The sequence below is a fragment of the Stegodyphus dumicola genome, chromosome 6, assembly GCF_044657685.1.
Source record: "Stegodyphus dumicola isolate Sdum_Otavi_A_Nest chromosome 6, ASM4465768v1".
NCBI classification, from domain to species: Eukaryota; Metazoa; Arthropoda; class Arachnida; order Araneae; family Eresidae; genus Stegodyphus; species Stegodyphus dumicola.
Window position 1 is genome coordinate 157,341,040 of NC_140773.1, and position 20,233 is coordinate 157,361,272.

Sequence of the window (20,233 nt, forward strand, 5' to 3'; positions counted from 1 at the left end):
CAATTGAACTTTGCAAAACTGTAAAATAAAAAAGGTGAGGAATACCAGTAAAATAATGGAATACAAAGCAATAAAATGTAAAATTGTAAAACACTCTATATTAGTATATTAAAATTAATGATAAAATTGTTTATAAAAATACAATAGTATAGAAAAATTAATGACAAAAAGTTTATAAGTCCAGGCAATCTGTAATTCAAACTGTCATCCTGAATCTAGTAACTTTTAATAACTCTTTATTTTCCCAGATAAGAAAATTTTCTCAGGCTCTGTGCTTTTAAATAACTTCTTACAGTTGTCATGAAAATTGGAAATCTCACTGATAACTGTGTAAGGATTTTAAAGTTTTACTAACATTTATTTTATTTTAAAATTTTGCTATCCTCTCTTATTTTCCATTTCCGGCCAGAATAAGCGCGATTAGATTTGTTAAAGAGTTAGAGAAAAGTTAGTTTGAAAAGTTAGAGACTTCTCGCTACCTTACCACGTGCATGCTTTTCAGTCAGTTCTTGTCTGCCATTAGGCCAGAAAATTCATTCTCGCTGATACTTGAAGTCGTATTGTAGTTTCCTGCATTCTGCTCATACGTGGAGTTAAATGACCAATCTTCGCGTTACTAGTCTTTGTAAAGTATCTCAGTTTTTATTTATGTAAGTTAGTTTTACTTCTTATTTTCTACGTTTTAGACCATAAGTGCTGGTCTTTGTATCCCGAAGTGCAGGAATAGTTGTACGCTGTGACAAATAAAGGCTAATTTTAACCCTTCTCATCTTTGTTGTATCTTCTACTAGCAGCTATGCTGCCAGCCTTCGTCGGGCTTTTAAATGTTCCGTAAAAATGCCTGAAGGGAACACCAAACGTTAAATTTAAAAACTGAGCAAAAGTTTACTCTGCAAAAAACTTCCGGAAAAAAAAAAAAAAAAAATTTTTTTTAAATTTAATACAGATAAAAAAATTAACCAACTTTCTGTTGAAGAAAAAAAAATCATGCAAAACTTTTCAATATCTTACAAACAGTGAAATAAGCAACAAATAACATGAAAGAAACTCAAAAAACAAAAAATTCCACGTAGCCTCTCTCTCTCCCTCTGCAGAACAACTTTAAAAAAAAAAAAAAATCAATAAAAATGTATTATATATATAAAAAATCTGATGTGTACACCACGACTTCCTTGTACAGAATATTAAATTATACGCAATTGTTTCTTGCATTTCTTTTAAACTTATTGGATTTAATTAAATCTGCTTCGCCAACAGCGCATAAACCACAACAGAATAAAGGCATTCTTTAAAATTCACTTTATTTGTTTAACATAGCGACAATCTGGCACTAGGTTCACTTAACAGTATTATATTTCATTCATATTATAACTCAGAATGCACAAAATGTATATCATTTAAAGAATTTGCCACATGTTCTTTTCAAATACTATAATAAAGCTAGAACGATGTAAAAAAGAAATTAAGCAAACAAAACAAAAAAGAAACAGTTTTTCACAGATGATTGAGTATTTCTCATTCAATTAATTCAGTTTTCATTTCGCGACAAGACAAAAATACATAATAGCTCAAAATATCTGTATTAAAAATTACTAATTATTAAAAATTAAATTACAAATTATAAAAAATTAAGTAAATCTTAAACACTTATTTCCTCGAAAAAATTCCAGAAAGGATTAAGCATGATTTAATTCGCAATAATAAATGAAGTCATTATTTTTGTTGTTGCAAAGCTTAGTCTCTCTAGATTGGCAACAAATCTACAATTCTGCTGTTTCAAATGTAAACAAATATGTCCACCATGTTATTTGTAAACGCAACGTATTAATTTTATTTAAAATGCATTTTCCCGATTGGCAACAACAGTTTTTTTCAGAACGATAATAATTTGAACGGTAATGTTTTTTGAGCAGTAATGTTGACGGTAATGTTTCTGAATAAAGCAAGTATTTAACAATTAATGTTTCACGGAATGTGTTTTTAATAAACTAATTAAATGCTAACATTTCAGAAGTGGGATAAACTAGAATTATTATCTAGATATAACAACGTATTGCCTTAACGTACACTAAGCCTAAACTGAATGCGGAAGCTTGCCAAAACTGAAAGTAGAAAGGTACGTGAATTTATAAACTGTTTATGTTATGTGTAAGTATTAAACGGAAAGAACTTAAGTATAATTATTGTATTATTATTTGAAAATTTAAGATGGCTTATTTGGCAAGAGGCAAAAAATGTGATTTAAAAGAACTTGCTTTGGAACTTGATGTAGATGTCCCTTCTGATATTAAAATTGTAGGCTTAAGAGATATGATTTTGAATAGTAAGAATTATAACGAAGACTTTACTAAACAAATGCTGGATAGAATTATAAATGATCGTTTAGACAGGGAATAGTTAGAAATTTTAGAAAAAGAAAAAGCAAAGAGCATTTGAAATGGAAATTATAGAAAAAGATAAGCAATAATAAATGAAAAATGCATTTGAAATGGAAGAAAAAGATAAGCAAAGAACATTTGAACTTGAAAAATTGAAAATAGAAGCGGAAATCAGAAGTAGTAATGTAAATGATTCTGTTCCTTCTAATGTTAGTAGAAGTAATATTTGTGATATGAGTAAATTAATGCATAAGTATGATTTGAATGAAGGTGACATAAGTTTTTATCTAGTTTTATTTGAGAGACAGGCATGACGTATTGGGTTAGAAGAACAAAACTGGGTTTCTCAGCTGTTGGGTCTATTGCCTTATGAAATAACTCAATTAATTGTCCGTGAATCAGAAGAAAAAGCTAACGACTATAAGCACGTTAAACAACTGCTACTGAGAAAATTTAAGTTAAGCCCTGAACAGTTTCGACAAAAGTTCGTTGATCATATTAAAACATTGCGTAATACGTGGAAGGACTTCGGGTTGAATTAAAAAATTATTTTGAAGAGTGGCTTGCTGGATTAAATGTAACAGATTTTGACTCTTTAAAACAACTTATTATTACTGATCAATTAAAGAAAAGGGTCCCCGCTGCTATCCAAGACCATTTCATTGATGATTGGTCTAAATTCATTAATCCTGAAGAGTTGGCTGAAAAACTAAATGAATATGAAAATATTCGGGCAGGGATAAAAGTACTTCAATTAGGAAATAAAACTTTTAGGCATAATTCTAAGCCCAAATCTGGTTCTAAATTTTATGAAGGATCCTATAATCAGTATTCAAGACAAAGAAATGTTAACGATTCCATGCAGACAGATGGTAATTTCAAAGTGGGTTTTAAAAACAGTTTTGATAATAAATACAATCTGAGAGATAAATTTTATAAAACAGACAAAAGAAAAAGGGAATATAATTCTGACATCCGCAATGAAAAGGGTGAGCCGAAATGCTTCAATTGTAATGATTATGGACCTATAGCGACGGATTGTCCTCAGCCTAAAAAAGAAATTATTTGCAGGAAATGTAATGAAAAGGGTCATACTTTTTAAAAGGTGTACGTCTAAGAATCCAGACTTGACAAATGTTAAAAATAATTTATCCGTGGACCAGAATTCAGGTGTTTCACCAGCTGTATATTTAAAGTATGCTCGCATCAATAATGGAGAAGAAATTACTGCAATCATAGATATGGGTTCTAGTTCGTGTTTATTGAAACAGTCTGCGGCTAAGAGACTGAATCTTATTGTAAAACTGATGTGGAAGAATTGTTTGGCTTTGGGAACCAGAATAAACCAGCCGCTAGAACATTGGGAAAAGTAACTGTTAACTTAGAGATTGATAATGTGGAAGGAAAGGACATTACATGTTTCTGAATAAAGCAAGTATTTAACAATTAATGTTTGACGGAATGTGTTTTTAATAAACTAATTAAATGCTAACATATTTAAAACTTAACCTCACTTAAACAGCTTTCAAATTGTTGATAATTGTACAAATATTGCTTCCAGAATTACGAAAGGCATAAAAACCTTAACTGGAAGATAAGAACAACATAATTCAATCATTTTTAAAGCAAAAAACGTACAATTTATAAACATATAAGAGTAAAGAAACTGAGATCACTGTGCCGAGTAACAGAGTGGATATATGTATATAAATATAGTATTTATATACGTTTGGTGCAGCAGATTGCAACCAAAATACGAGGTGCACATCTACATGTTATAGCAGTCCTATATACAAAATTTCAACGTTCTGAGGCTACTCGTTTTTGAGTTATGCGAGATACGTGCGTACGTACATACATATGTTCGTACAGACGCCACGAAAAATTCTCTTCAGAATTAATTTTAAAGCAGTTTTATAATTTTTTTTGAGAAAACGAGTCTTTTACTCTGTCCTTACGTACAGATATCACGCAAAAACATCGTTAAATTGCATTCGATAGCGGTCAAAATGGACATTTTCATTGAAATATGCTGCCTGAAACCTTTCGCAATTACAATACTTCCCTTTTACTTCATACAAGGAAGTAAAAAAATGACAATAAAATATGCCAACCTCTTAAAAACAGTGACATAAGAAATATGATGAAAAATTGTTGCCAAACCCATATTTCTAAAAAGAATGAAACTATTCAAAATGATGCATTTTCATCAAAAAACTATCAACAATAATAAGAAAGGAAAATTGTTGCCAAAATCACATTTTTAAAGATGTGAGATGTGAGAAGTGTACTCGGAAGCTTCATTAAAAATTTTTTTAAAAATACAAAATATTATCATTTTCCCAAAATTCTTTTTGTAAAAGCAGTCGCAAGGATGCAAGTTTAATGTGTCCAAAAATCAAAGAAAAATAAACTGTACATTTTAAAAAATAAACTTTTTTAGAAAAATTCCCGTTGAAAAGGTGTTAAGCTTATTTTGTTAAATAAATTCATATTTAATCGATTTTTGAAACACGAAGTTTATTTTAAGTTCGTAAAATAGCTAAGCGCCTACATTTCATGACGATATGAAAATGGAGTATGTAGAGTAAAATCTTGTTTTCCTATAGCCCATTATGTCTCAAAATGATGCGATTTCGTCACAAAATATAAAATTAAAAAAATTCAAATTCGTATTTCAAAAAAATCGCTTTGAGGTGCACTGGCTCTTGTCTAGATGCACCTATGTACCAAATTTGATAGCCGTGGGTCTATCAGCTTACGCGCAGCGCAAATGAAAGACACACACACACAGACAGACTCTTTTATTATATGTAGAGATACACACACGAGCATAGTTTCAGTAAGCTCCCTGCTCCCATTCAGGATTAGCAGATGTTTCCAAAGGCAATTAGAAGGAACAGTAGTCCTGACAACTGGAGAATACTCCAATGAATCTCCAACAAATAAGAGATTTTGAACTGCTTGAAATAGTTCCTCACTCAGAGTTCGGATTCTGCCACATTGACTTATACCACCTGTACTTAGGAAACAGTTTCAATATTATACCAAGAAGACAAAATAACCTTTTTCTGACATCACTGCCTACTAAAACTATGTCTTCCTCTTTCAGATCACAAGCTCCAAGTTCCAAGACGTTCTTGGCAAAATCTCTTTCTGATTTTCTGACATTTTTTGTGAAATTTATTGTTTATTGAAAAACGTACATTTTATATAAATATAAAACAATATTTTTATTAATGACTAGTCTGTTGTTGCTTGTTCATTATTATACTAGCGAAGCGAGTTCCTTTCTTGAAAGACATACGCGTAAGTCATCCCTTGCATTTAAGCAATTTCTCGCTTTAGTTTTTATGCGATGAAAATCCCATTTTGCACAATAGGTGGTAGCAAAGGGTAAGAGTAACTGCAATGCTCCGTTCGCCAACTCTGGATAACGTTGTAACTGTGAACACCAGAATTGTTGCAATTCTAATTGTTCGAATTCTATTTGAACATGTCCACTTGCTCGCAATTCAATAAGCTGATCTTTTTTCAGACCACTATCATCCATCAAATTCAAGTCAAATAGAAATGGATCCAGTATCCATCTCTGAGTTTTGGTAATATATCTGGTAGAAAATATCCATTGAATGATTTGCTCAATCATCTCAAATGTATTACAATGTCGGGTATAATTGTATTCTTTTTATTTTTCGCAATAACAGAATCAAGCAAGGGAAAGTTTGCAAAATTCCCCTTTTCTACTCGACATATCCAACTTTCTAAGTTTGCGATAAATGAAGATAATTTTTCACTAGATATTATTATATTTATACAAAATCCTTGCATTGATAAATTCAATTCATTTAAATGGCTAAATATGTCTGCTAAGTAGGACAACCTCAGCATTGTATCATTACTCTCAAAATCTTTTACTAAATAAGTTTTGACTAGTCAGTAATTGAATAATTTCCTCACACAATTCAAAAAACTGTTAAGCATGCGACCCTTAGATAACCATCATATTTCGGTATGATCAGCACCGATTTCTTCACAAAATGCACGAAAAATGCGATGATTAAGCGCTCGCCCTCGGATGTATTTTACTACATTTACTGCTGTTGTTAGATGTTGTTTTAAACTTTCTGGCAATGCTTTCGACGCAAGTGCATGACGATGCAACATGAAATGCGTTATTATAACTTCCGGTAATTCTCTGTGATTCATATGTAAATGTCTCAGTAATTCATGTGAGAAAAAAATCCTGAATTTTTTCCTAACATTGCTGGGGCTCTATCAGTGCATATCGAACCAATCACATTCATTGGTAATTGATATTTAGTTAAAAAAATCTTTGATGTGATTGAAAACGTCAATTTCTCTCGTATTCACCTCCAGTGTCTCACAAAATAGAAATTCTTCTATTACCTTTTTGAGAAATACCAAAAGTTGGCTACAATTATCAACATCAGTTGACTCATCCAGTTGCATGCTTATTTTTAGTGGACTGATTTTTATGTCTTCAATTACTTGCATTAAAATATCTTTACTGAGATCTTGTATTCGCGATTATATAATATCAATCTAAAACTGTTTTAGCAATAATTAAAGCAGAAGGCTTAATCAACTCTTCAGCGATCATGTGAGGCTTTTTTTTTTTTTTTTTTTGGCACATAAATATGCCATTTGATATAACGCTTCTAATAAAGGTTTTTGAATTGCTGGTCCGCACAATTTTAGGATAGTTCCACTAGTATCAAACCAAGTCTTCTTTGACTTCATGCTGTTCATGCTATGCGCTTTTTCGCCACCATGCAGATTATTGAAATTCTCTAATAACTTTGATGGTATGAGATTGCTGTTTGAAAATATGTTGAACACAAGATGCATTGCAGTCATTGTGTGCTATCTTTTTCAGTTGTGCAGGTAAATCCATAACCGGCACACTTATCGTTCCATTGTCTTTTTTTTTTTTTTTTTTTGACATAGTGGGGTTCACTATAATCGATTTAATTATTTAGAAATAATGTTGTAATATAATATATATAATGTTCTTACGTTTGTAATATCACTGAATCCTATTCAGCTTGAACGGGCAATTAAGAATGTATTAGTGTCAAGAGGTTTCTGGACAAGTCAGAATATGCAATACACGTGTCGCAGACACAATAGTTGACTCAACCTAACACAGGTGCAATAGATGCAGATACAAATCTGTGAATCCGTAGATTCCATTGGAGTAGCACTGAATGAAATACTGAGCTCATGAACAATAATGTATCTAGCAAAATTGCACTCGATGAAGTTAAGGAATTGATTAGTTCTGAAAAGTCTTGAACATTAGTTCCAAATGTAATTAACCAGCATGATAGTGGAGGTCTGAAATTGAACAATGATATTGGAAAAGCAACTGTTTCTGAATCATTGAAACTAGAAATAATAAAACTGAGTGCCAGGTATTTCCAGAACAGTGAAGGGCCTTTTTTGCCAAGAAACAGCCGCTCAATGAACAAATCTTGGTTTAAAAGGATACTGGCGAATAGTGGGGAAGTGACTTATTCATGGCTAGTTTATTCGCCAAAGAAACTTGTATTTTGTATATGCTGTCTCATTTTTTTTTTTCTGGTCAAATCATCAATTAAGTTTAAAACAGGAAAGTGGATTTAACCAGTGGAAAGCATCTGAAAGAATGACAACACATGAACTTTCCAAGCATAACTGTGAGCATTCACATAGTGAAATTAATGAAAAGGAATTTTGGTGAGAACAAAGAAGTTATAAAATGTGGGAATGCAAATAGTGACTGAGAAGGAAAAGCAGAAATGGTGCAATATTTTAAAACAAATCATTCTTTGTGTCCAGTTTCTTGCGACATAGAACCTGGCTTTGTTAGAATACAGCAAATTGCTTTAATTAGATGATGCATCCAATGTATGGAATTTTCTTGGTTTACTGAAACTATTGGCAATCTTTGATCCTGTCATGCAAGCACATGTCACTGATGAGCAAAATTCTCCAGTCTCTACTTCATACCTTTCACTTATATCTTTAGCACAGAGAATAAAATCATCCATCTGATAACATCCACTGTTCATTAAAATAAGTTCAAATATATTCATAAAAACAAATACTTTGGTCTCCTGTTTGATTCAGCTCTGATCAGGCATATCATGAGCAAGTTTAAGAAGTAGTATGGTAGGTGGAAGTCAATTTTGAGAAGAAAACAGTTTGTATTGCAGAATCCATTCTTGGTTTTATCCAAATAAACTTAAAATATGCCGAGAGCTTAGTTGAAGCCATCTTAAATAAATTAGAGAAGGACGAAATGGAGCTACAAGATTGATGATTACCGTGCTATGGTAAAGCTGTCCCGGCCAGATACAAAAGTGGTATTTAGCAAAGTATACGTGGGGGGGGGGGAACTCGGCAGTGTCTTTAAACTTCAATAACCATTCACTTAACTTAGTTGGTAAAAAAACAGCCAAACAGGATGCAATAATGGTAACATTTTTTGGAATCATCCAAGCTATTTAACATACTTTTTCTCTCCTTGACAGAATGCTGCGGAAACCTCAAAACTATTATGCCTGTAGTTATTCAGTCACTCAAAACAAGATGAAGTGCAAACGTAGAAAATCAGTCATACCCCCAGAAAATACTAGAAAATCTCAAAACCATGATGAATGATGCATATAAGACCAGCGCCAGGGGCCTGCCAGTGAGTACTACTAGCAGGGGGTGATCTTTGGAACACTTGCATCAATACCAAACCAAGTTAATAAAAAAAGGTAACTTATTCAAATTAATACATTTTAATTTAGCTTTGAACAATAAAGTTTTACAATGATTCTTGTTTAACTTTATATGGGAATGTTATATAATTTTACAAGAAATTTTTTCCAGTGTTTTTCTGTAAAGTTTTAATTCGTGCAGTTATGAGACTGACAGAAGCAGCATCTGTGTTGTTAGACTAATAGTTATACTTAACCCGCGGACACGCGCACCAAAATTACGAACACAAGATGGCGCGCTGGGTATGTCATACCCGAAAGCAATTAACATGTTTTAAATTACATTAATAATATAAATATGAGTATAAATGTGGATTAACATGAAGAACAATGAACTTTAGAATATTTTAAAGAATATAACAATTGAAGTACTTAACATACAATTATTTTTCACATCTCTAGCAGACTGAACACATATGCTCTATACAAATACTGATATTATATTTCTCGCACAGAAACCGTGTCTTTCTGTCCTTGTTTTTAGGGCACTCAGCGCATCTTCTGCAAAAGTTTTTCATCTTTTTAGACGGCGGTTCAATGTTGCAATCTCCTGAAATTACTTTTTCTTTTAGTTCCAAAGGGAGCATGATTTGCTGCCGCCATTGATTTGAGCAATTTTCCACTTTCGAATAACCAGTATTTCCTAGAATTTTAAAGATAATACTTTTAGAACTAGACCTAACATTCTTTTGGAATTTCTTTCTCTTCCATACCAAGCCACTTTTACCAACATAATTTTCATCATTTCACTGATTTTCTAATTCACTATCTAATTCAGTGTCTGTTGATGAATTATAATTGCTGTTGTGTTCTTCATCTATTATTTCTTCCTCCTCTTCTCTAAACGTTTCATCATCTGTTGAAATGGTTTCTAGCATATTTCTCAACCTTTTCCATTTCTTTATCATAACTCAGGTGCCCCGCCATGCTGACTAACTAAGAAAGTGAGGGTGAAAATCTGAGAGATGCGAAAAAGGGCGCGAGTGTCACATACCCAAATGGTACAATGCCTAAAAAAGTATTCGAAGAATCATTCCACGGATTTCCCAGCTTCATGAATGTGACCTTGAGTTCAGCTATAAAAGGTTCTGTCCAGGAAAGGGATTTTGAGATAAGGGACAAAGAATATGCCCCCTCGAGTATGAGATACCCGGCGAGCATGCTCGCGGGTTTATACACATAATAGGAAACTCTTGTTTTGATAATTTTATCAGTGTTATATTCTTTTGAGCCATACAAGTAATACAAGAGATAACGGGCAACTGTATAATCATATGTTGTGATATACATATGTTATTATGTTCTGATTTTACTAAGATTTTGGAATATAGTACTTAATTCTATTGATCTGGTTCAAAAGAGACTGCAGGATCCAAGTATGAATTTCCACAATACTGCTTTAGATCTGAAAGCTCTCAGAAAGCATTTTAACAATGAAACAGCAGCTTTAGTAACTGAATATCAAGAAGTCTGACTTCAGCAAGAATGAGAGGTTGAAAATGAAAAGCAACCAAGACCCCCCCCCCAAAAAAAAAAGGATAGTTACCTATAATCGCAACCACCTAGTTGCCATTTTTGATTGCATTCTTTTCATTGAATTCCAAGTTCCAATGACTTTTACAGAAAAAATTAAAATTATTTTTTGCTTAAATTCGATTTTAAAATTTGTGCTTATAGGATTTTTCTATCACAGAAGAAAAGGTGAAATTTCAGCAGAAATACATTATTTTGCTGCAAAATCATTACAGGAATAGAATTTCGAATTCTTTCTTAAAGTGATCACCACAAAATTTCCACCATTAAAAAAACACCCAATTGCAACTAGATTTACTGACTGTGTTTTGGAATAAATATATAGTTGAATTGTAGACTATGTATGTAATATATAATTTTTCAATTAAAGTAATTGGTCTTTTGTCTTTCATAAAATTCGTCAAGGTAGTTAGTTACATTAATACGTGAATACAAAAAAAAAAAAAAAAAAACTGCCGGTGAAGGTGAAATGTCAACAGATATCGGATTAACAATTAAACAGGAAATTAAAAGAGTAATGAAGGGGAAAACCGATAGTCTTTACATGGAAATGGATGAAAGGTTAATGCATTTTCATGACACTGATGAAAAGATTGGCTTTTTACTTGATGCTGAAATACTGTGCTACAGTGTTGATAGTGACGTTCTAGAAACAAAATGCCCCAATTTCAGCAATTTTTAGACCTGCGATGTTGATGGTGATCCACTATATAAAGAAATTTTTAAATTTCAGAATGTTACTTAGAAGATGGACTAACTAAAATATCAAGACCAGAACAAATTCTTCCTTTTATTGTGCAGTTTGGAGATCATAGCGTCTTTCCTAATCTTTGTATTGTAACCCAAATGAAACTGACTATTGCAATTTTCAGTGCCAACTATGAGAGATCTTTCAGCAAACTGAAATTAATCTTGAATTACTTGTGAGCCTCCAGAGTTAAAGATCAATTGTGCAATCCTAATCTACTGAGTGTTGAAACACAAGGAACTGAAAGAATTAATTTTTACTCTTTGATAAATTTACATCAATGAAAACGAGGAAGGTACAGCTCTAATAATCATCTGAAAATACTGTTAGTGTAGTTATAAATATTTGGGGAAAGTGAAGAGTCACCCACTTCTAGGCTCGATTTTTCAAAATTGGCAACAAGGTGCACTCTAATTAATTAAAATTAAGATCTAATTAAGATTAAAATTTTTTAAGAGATTGATTGTGTACATAGACAAAGTCAAGGGAGTATGCAATGCCAGATTTGTGAGTCTCTGATTTTTTTTCAAGTGAAAATAGATCGATGTGTAGATGGTCACCAAGTTTGTGCAATTCTTTGACTTGTTATTTTGGTTTTGTGTAGTGGTCATCTTGAAATTATGCCTTGGCCAATCACCAATTTTCATCAAGGAGCACCCCTGAAATACACTGGTGTGCAAAAATTAAGGAGGAAGTCAAAAAATTAGCATATCAGCTGAACGAAGAGGCCGAGTGGACAGAAAGATCAATCAGGAGATTAAGTAAGGTGATGTACGGTAGCACACGCGCAGATATGCAGGTAGACGTAATGGGGGAGTGTCTGAGTAGTATAAAGCATGTTGTCGGTGTAAGATCAGTATTTCTGGCAAAGAGATTGCACGCCATATAGCAGTTAATATCACACCGAGTTGCTGCCTCAGCGAGAAATGGCAAATAATCAATCTGTTAGACGACATCTGGATGCTTTTACCCGAGGTCGAATCATTGGGAAGTTGGAGGAAGGCCGCAGTGTGACAAGTGAGGCTGCAGAGTTCGGAATTGCTCACAGCATCATTTCACGACTTTGGAGACAATTTCAAACTACAGGAACAGCTATCCGGGGGTTTAGTAGTGGTCATCCACGAGGAACCACACCCACAGATGATCGGTATATTGCCTTACAGGCCAGAAGAAACAGGTGGCAGACAGCGGGAAAAATCGCTAGACACACGACACAGGCGACTGGACGACCGATATCGCGTTTTACCGTGGCCAGAAGACTGCACGGTGGTGGTCTGTTTGCACGATGCCCTGTATGGTGTGTACCTCTAACGCCTGCCCATCGGAGAAGGCGTTCTCTGTGGTGATTTGGTTCATTTGGGTAGAAAGAAACACTGGAATTGGAGAGACAATGAATGGGGACAAGTACTCTTTACAGATGAGAGCAGATTGAGTCTGAGTAGCGATTCTCATCGCATAGTCATCTGGAGAGAGCGGGGAAGCCGCAATCATCCCTCGAACATCATTGAAAGGGACAGGTATGGAGGTGGCGGTGTTCTCGTTTGGGGAGGCATCATGCTTGGTAGTCATACAGACCTTCACATCTTCAACGCAGGTTCAGTCAACGGGACCCGTTATTGTAACGAGATTCTTCTTCCATACGTGCGTCTTTTTAGAGGCGCTATGGGTCCGCAGTTCCTTTTCATGGACAACAATGCACCATGTCATCGCAAAGTAGCTGCCGAACAGCTCTTAGAGAGTGAGGATATTGAACGTATGGATTGGCCGGCACGATCTCCGGATCTCAATCCCATCGAGCATGTATGGGATTTTCTAGGCAGACGCTTGGCAGCTCGTACCTTACCACCAGTAACGATTCCGGAGCTTCGATTGGCGCTGCAAGACGAATGGACAGCAATGCCTCAACAACTCATTGACACCCTCATTCTCAGCATGGGGAGACACTGTGAAACCTGCCTAGCAGTCAGGGGAGATCATATCCCCTATTAAAGACCGGATGTTTCTTGCTGGACACCCATCACAGGGATGTTTCAACCTTCAGTCGTATTGCGCTCCATGCTACTTTTTCAATAAAGCTTCTTTTTACCCCTCTGATTTCTCTTTTAGTAAGTGCTGCTTACATTACTCATGTTCTTACGTATTGGGGATCTTACAGTATTAAATGTGTTGATTTGGAAAGCTTTTGTACAAAGTTATATTGAAAAAACTGTCTCGTCCTTAATTTTTGCACACCAGTGTATATTTTTACCTAAATAAATATAAATATGTACTGATAATTTATTTTTTAACTGTGTCATTTCACCAACAATATAATTTTTAGTATACATATGTATATTTTATTAAAAACTTGTATTTTGTAATTACTCATATAGTGGTTTTGTCTAATTTGCATAATTTGATTTGATTTGGTTCATTTGGGTAGAAAGATTTTTTAATTAATACTTTTCTATTAGCCCTTTGCACATGAGAGGTAACTCTCACTCACCATGCGATTTGATGCTGCAACTTGAGAGGTGACTCTCACTCACCACTTGGTGTGATACAGAAACTCGATGTGTGGCAATAACTGTAAGTTTAGTTTCTTCGATATAATCTTATGAAGTGTAAAATGATACCCCTTTAAATGGAGATAAGGTTTTCTTATCTGAAATCTTACCTTTTCTTATCCATCATTAAGTCTGTTCTCAGAGAAATGAGCCCATGAAAAGGGCAACAAACCACATATTATTGTAATACTTATCCCAACAAGCCGAGCATGCGTCTTGGGAATTGTTAAATGAAATATCATACACAGAAAAATTACAGAGAAGAAAAAAATAAAAATAAATTTTTCTTTAAAAATTTTTTGAAATTTTGTTTATAAAGGTGTAAAGATATACAAAATGTTAAAATATAAAAATTTTATACCTTAATTTGTATGCGTAATAATTTTAAATTACTGGTAAGAAATGTGCCAAAAAGGTTTCAAAACATCTTGAGTTGCTGGTGCATTGCGCCAAAAAGGCCTCGAGTGCAAAGGGTTAATTTTAAGGCACGTATCTATTAGCGTGCATTAAAAAATTTATGACCCTGAAACCAAAAAGAGATAAACATAATTTTAAATATTTTAAAGACGGCATAATTTAATTTCTTGCCTTTCAGTTTTTTCAATTCTTCAGTTTTTTCTTTCAGTTTTTTCAATATAAGTGCCATTTCATGGAGATATGCCGGTAATAGCTAGTCTAGCTCCCAATCCTTAATAATACCTATGAACTAAAACTTAATTTCAAAAAATTCAATTTACAGTAATTCATGAATGAAAATATGCTTACAGTTTGCAAAAAAAATCATAACTTTCTGATACTCCTCCTCAGAAAAAATTTGTAGATCATGATGACGTTCTCGAAGCAAATCTTGCCTGTCTAACAGCCACTGCTGACTAGAATGAAAACAATAATTAAATTAATAAGGAATATTAACAATGAAAAAGATGCCCAAGAAAAAATACATCAATTTGAAACAGACCTTTAAAAACATATGAATTTTAATCTGTTGTTGCTCTGGTTTTCATTATAAATTTTAAAAAAATATGTCTGCAGTGTAAAGTCATTTCAAAGTGGAAATATATTTCGTTAAAATTTGTATAATATTCCTTAACATATATGGACATTTTTATGATAATATTTCTCAACATTTATGATAACAGGTTTCAAAGTCGTGAGAAAAAACACAGTCTCTAGTGTAGAATTGGAGGCCCCTTCGATTTGCGACAAATTTTGTTCAGTTTTGGCGTTGAAACCACATTTCTAGTCACCATGATAGTTTTAACTTTGCTTTAGCGTCCTGATTTTTAGACAGACAGACAAAGTAGACAGATGTCTTTTGTTGTACCCGCTAAGTCTTTCTGCACCGATGGGCGAAAAATCAAGCATAGGTGTGAAGGAAAGGTATATAGAAAGGGGGGCCATTTCGTATTTCAGAGGAGAGTGAAAAGGAACTTCGTATATTTTATACGAGTTCGAAAGGCCAGGAAGAAAAGATGGACAAAATAAAGTAAAAAATAAATGGCCCAAAAGTAATGGAGAGGGAAAAAAAAAATTATATTTATAATTTTTTTGAAAAAAAGGGGTCTATAAAAAGGTTTAAAAAAAAAAAAAAAAACACGATTTGTGTCCTTTAGTGTAGTCAAAGGAAGTTGTTATCATTTACATTAAATAGTCTTCCAGGTGTGTGTAATGAGTGTGTTTTGTAAAGCTGAATAGATGTGAAGATGGGGGGAAATTAATAATAAAATATAAATATTGGGGGTCCAGTCACATAACAGTATAAGTCTAGTTTAGAAGCTAACTTGTGCTATAACAGGAAAACTAAAATTTAAAAAATTTTTTAATTAAACTTTTATTTTTTAACATGGGAAACAATATGTTAGCCTCTACCTTGAGACACAGTAACAGAAGACACATAAGATCAAGATACATATAATATCATGCAAAATTATACATTAACTTAAGCAACATCATCTATTGCGGTTTCCAACATATTCATATACTCAGAAAACACCATCAGATAAAATCATAAATCTAAAACAAGGCGAGAACACATCAGCAAAAATAAATAAGTAAATAAATTACAGAGTTTTTTTATTTTAATATTAATTAAATTTAAAAAAAATATGCATTTCATTTATTTATTAAGTTAATGGTCATAATTTATTATATGTGTACTATTTTATCAATTTGAGGTACACTGTATTAATATATGCTTTTAATTTAAATAGATAGGAAATATAGATTAAAGGAGCAAAAACTACAAATCTATACATTCATTGAGGCCCAAGATCGTGTTTTTTCCCTCTCGAGAAATTCCTAAATTCCTCAAAGGGGCCCCAATGGGTAGCGTTAACAGACTACACTAAGACTACATAAGGGCTACGATAAGGATAAGGATCATCCTTAAGAGATGGTAACCAAAAAAACAAAAACAAAAAAAAAAAAAAAAGAACCACATGATTTAAAGCAATTATTAAGTATTTAATGCCAGAACATAATAAAATGAGCATAATAATAATGATCATAATAAATAAATGAATTTAAAGGTACTTTAGTGACAGATATTTGATTTAGCTTAGAGAAAAGAAGTTCTACTTATCTGAATGTTCCGTCTTGGTGTTGTAAAATATTGCAAGGAAGATAAGACCTTTAGGCACAGGAGCAACTTTCAGTTTTGAGAACGAGACAATGTAGAGGATATTCACGAAATTTTTCTTAAATAAATAAGTATTTTCTTAAAAACACCTTTGAAAATTTAGGAGCTCTTCTAAGATCCTGCCTCCATTGTACGTGATCACAGCGCCCTCCTTCCTGATTTTTTTAAAGTCAAAATAGATCAGTATGTACACGGACAAAGTTAAGGCAGAGCACAATGTATGTGCAATTCTCTGACTTTTTTTAGGGGAAAATAGATCAATATCTACATGGACACCGAGTTTGTGCAATTCTTTTGACTTCTTATTTTAGTTTTGTGTAGCATCCATCTTAAAATTGTGCCTTCCTGTCTAAAATGAATCGCCAAAAAACCAAACAGCACCCAATTGTAAATTTTTACCAAAACACCATGCACAGGGGGGGGGGAATATTTTAATCTTATACTGGGTAAAATCCTAGTATACAGTGCAGCCTTGGCACGATTTTGAAAATTATCGCCAACACCAAAATGACCCGTTTAACCACTCATCGTATATGTCCCGTTTACTGCTCATCATAAAGTCACCAAATCCCTTGTGCACCGGAAACTAGGATTAAACCCTTATACTGAATGCTAGAAACCATGATAATTCATAATTGAAACAATTTAAAATAAACTAATTAAAACTTTATGAATTTTAAAGGACATTAAAACAAAGTTGATTTTGCAGAATCTTAATCAGCAAATTTGACAAAAATATTTGGCTAATCTTTGGAATATGGTAACAGGTAGTTTGGCGACATTTTGGTAAGGTGATAAAGGTTACTAGCTGGGACTTTAGCAGTGTACATGGATAAAGTCAAAAGTGTGCACAATGCCATTTTTGTGCAATTCTGGGATGTTTTTTTAAGTGACAATAGGTCAATGTGTACATGGATACCGTGTATGTGCAATTCTTAAAAACGCGGCAAGCAGTGGGCGATTCTGCACTTTCTCATAATTTCGCACCTAATCTTTGTCCTGATTAAGCACTTTTAATCCATAAAAGTTCTAGCATAAGCGTAATTCGGCTAGCAGATTGTTGGAAAAAAATGTTGAGTAAAAAAAAAAAAAAAATGCCTTTACTTCGTGAAAACAAAATGGCGTCCAAAAAAAAAAAAACTAGCAGGTTGCTATAGCAGGGTTGGTCGCCAAAAAATTGCCAAGTTACCATAATCCGAAGATCAACCAAATATATTTTTTTTCGAATAAAATTCACTTAATTAAGTAATTCAGTTATATGCTCAAAGTAAATGATGTGAACCGTCATGATTTTTTATAGTTTGATGAAATGTTATTTTAATAAAAAATGGAAAAAAAAATTCTCCAGAACATTTGTGACTGATAATGATGATGTTAGAGTTTATTGAATTATTTTACAACTGAAATTCAAATGCCCACATAACAAACTTTTCGGCTAATCTTTGGAATATGGTAACAGGTAGTTTGGCGACATTTGGTAAGGCGATAAAGGTTACTAACTAGGACTTTAGCATTGTACATGGATAAAGTCAAGAATGTGCGCAGTGCCATTTTTGTGCAATTCTGGGATGTTTTTTTAAGTGACAATAGGTCGACGTGTACATGGCTACCATGTACGTGCAATTCTTAAAAACGCAGCAAGCATTGGGCGATTCTGCACTTTCTCCCAATTTCGCATCTGATCTTCATCATGATTAAGCACTTTTGTTCCATAAAAGTTCTAGCATAAGCGTAATTCGGCTAGCAGATTGTTGGAAAAAATGTTGAGGAAAAAAAAAATGCCTTTACTTCGTGAAAACAAAATGGCGTCCGAAACAAAACTAGCAGGTTGCTGTAGCAGAGTTGGTCGCCACATTTTCGCCAAAAATCGCCAAGTTACAATAATCCAAAGATTAACCAATTTTTCTTTTTGACTATAGATTCATGATTTATAAAGATAAAGTTCTGAGAAATATTAGTCAATAGATGCCCAAAATAAAGGAAGTTTTAATAAATCTTAAGCATATATTAGATTATGAATGTAAAATTTAATAGGATCTTTTGCATTAAACATTTTTTTAAATGTTTATTTTCTTATAAAATAAGACATGTTCATTCACAATAGGGACTCTTAACCAATATCTCCCAATTTCATTTACAGCTTTGGATAAATCTATCTTTATTTTTTAAAAAAGTATAACAAAAATAAAAAGAATACACTTTTTTAAACCGATTTCTTGCAAGTCTCACCTAATCTACTTGCAAGAATGCACAACATCAAGTACATCCAAGGTCCAATTAGTGAAAATACACACAAATTTTACATTAGTGTTGGAAAGAGTAACCAATCATAACAATAAAAATAATACATATTTTTAACAGTTTCGATTAAACATGAAATATTCTTATATATACTCAAAATATCTACTTTAGTAATACTACTAACAAATTACAGTACTTATAACGTTAACAGCAATTATAAGCAATACATTTCTTAACTCACACAAAAATTGAATTGCTTGGATAAAAGTACTTAAAACATCTAGTCCAATCATGTAAAAATTAAAAAAATATACTACATGCATATTACTTAGGTAATTTAAATGCTTCTGTGCACACCTAGGGAATAAAACTTACAAATGAGAACTCTGCCAAAAATTTCCGGCCATATTTATTACGCTTATGTCGCCCCAAACTGTCCATGAATAATAAAAAAAAAAATTGCTTATATGTTCACATTTCCACTGGAGCATAATTACTAGAGATGGAGCAAACCGCATGTATTCGTTACTGAGTAACGGGTACATCGGTTCACTCGAAGTACCGATTCGGTACTCACAAATTCATTTCGTTACTCGCATCTGTTGTACGATGCGGTTTGTTCGAGTACGAATGATGCGGTTTCTATGCGAATACGAATGATACGGTTGCGTCACAATGCGCTCATATTTTTCATAGATAATTTTGAATTTTTTTGGGCATCGGGCAAACTCTTGTTTACATTATGTGTTTTAGTTGAAATACTATTTAGTTGTTGATATTTAAGAATATGAGCAATTTTGATAGCGTGAAGCGTTATTTTGTATTTGCTTTTTACTATTGCTATTTATGTTTGTAATTTGAAAATTTAGATGATTTATCTTTTTTTTCTTTTTTCTTTTTTTTTTTTTCTTTTGAGCTGAAATAGTCAGATTTTATTGATTTAAAATATTTATATACTGCACTTAGGTATTGTTTATATAAGAATATGTAGGTTAATATAGGTTCTTTACTTCCTTGTATCAAATAAAATGGTAGTAATTATTGTAATCGAGAAAACTTTTGGGTATCGTATTTTAACGGAAATATCCGTTTTCGATGATTACGGAATCCATGTGAATTATTTTTTGGGCTGACGCCTGTACGTACGAACACAATGAAGGACTCTCTCTCTCTCTCTCTCTCTTTTTTTTTCAAAAAAACTTATTGTTAAATGTAATCCCATTTACTCTAAGCTGATACTTATGACTAATGATTATGACTCTAAGTTGATACTTGAAAGGGATTTTTTTCGTCATGTGTAAGTACGTATGTATGCATTTTGCATAACTCAAAAACGGTTAGTTATAGAACGTTGAAATTTTGTATATGGGTCCGTT

General features: G+C 32.9%; 1 protein-coding gene across 6 annotated transcripts in view; it reads right to left on the reverse strand.

The window, feature by feature from the left end:
- Window positions 1–19,453, reverse strand: part of CycC (cyclin C) — a 134,939-nt gene extending 115,486 nt beyond the window's left edge. For 2 of the 6 annotated variants that reach the window (XR_015041752.1, XM_085819097.1), the window contains exons 1-2: window positions 19,233–19,445; window positions 14,744–14,850 (exon numbers count right to left, since the gene is read on the reverse strand). Coding sequence is in view for 5 of the 6 variants with exons in the window: in XM_085819097.1 (XP_085675223.1) it covers window positions 14,744–14,850; window positions 19,233–19,402 (277 nt within the window). In the remaining variant the exon portion in view is untranslated. Of the gene's footprint in view, window positions 1–14,743; window positions 14,851–19,098 lie in introns of all 6 variants that reach the window. The other 4 variants (XM_085819096.1, XM_085819095.1, XM_085819099.1 and 1 more) reach the window with 4 other exon arrangements.
- Between the last annotated feature and the right edge of the window lie 780 nt (window positions 19,454–20,233).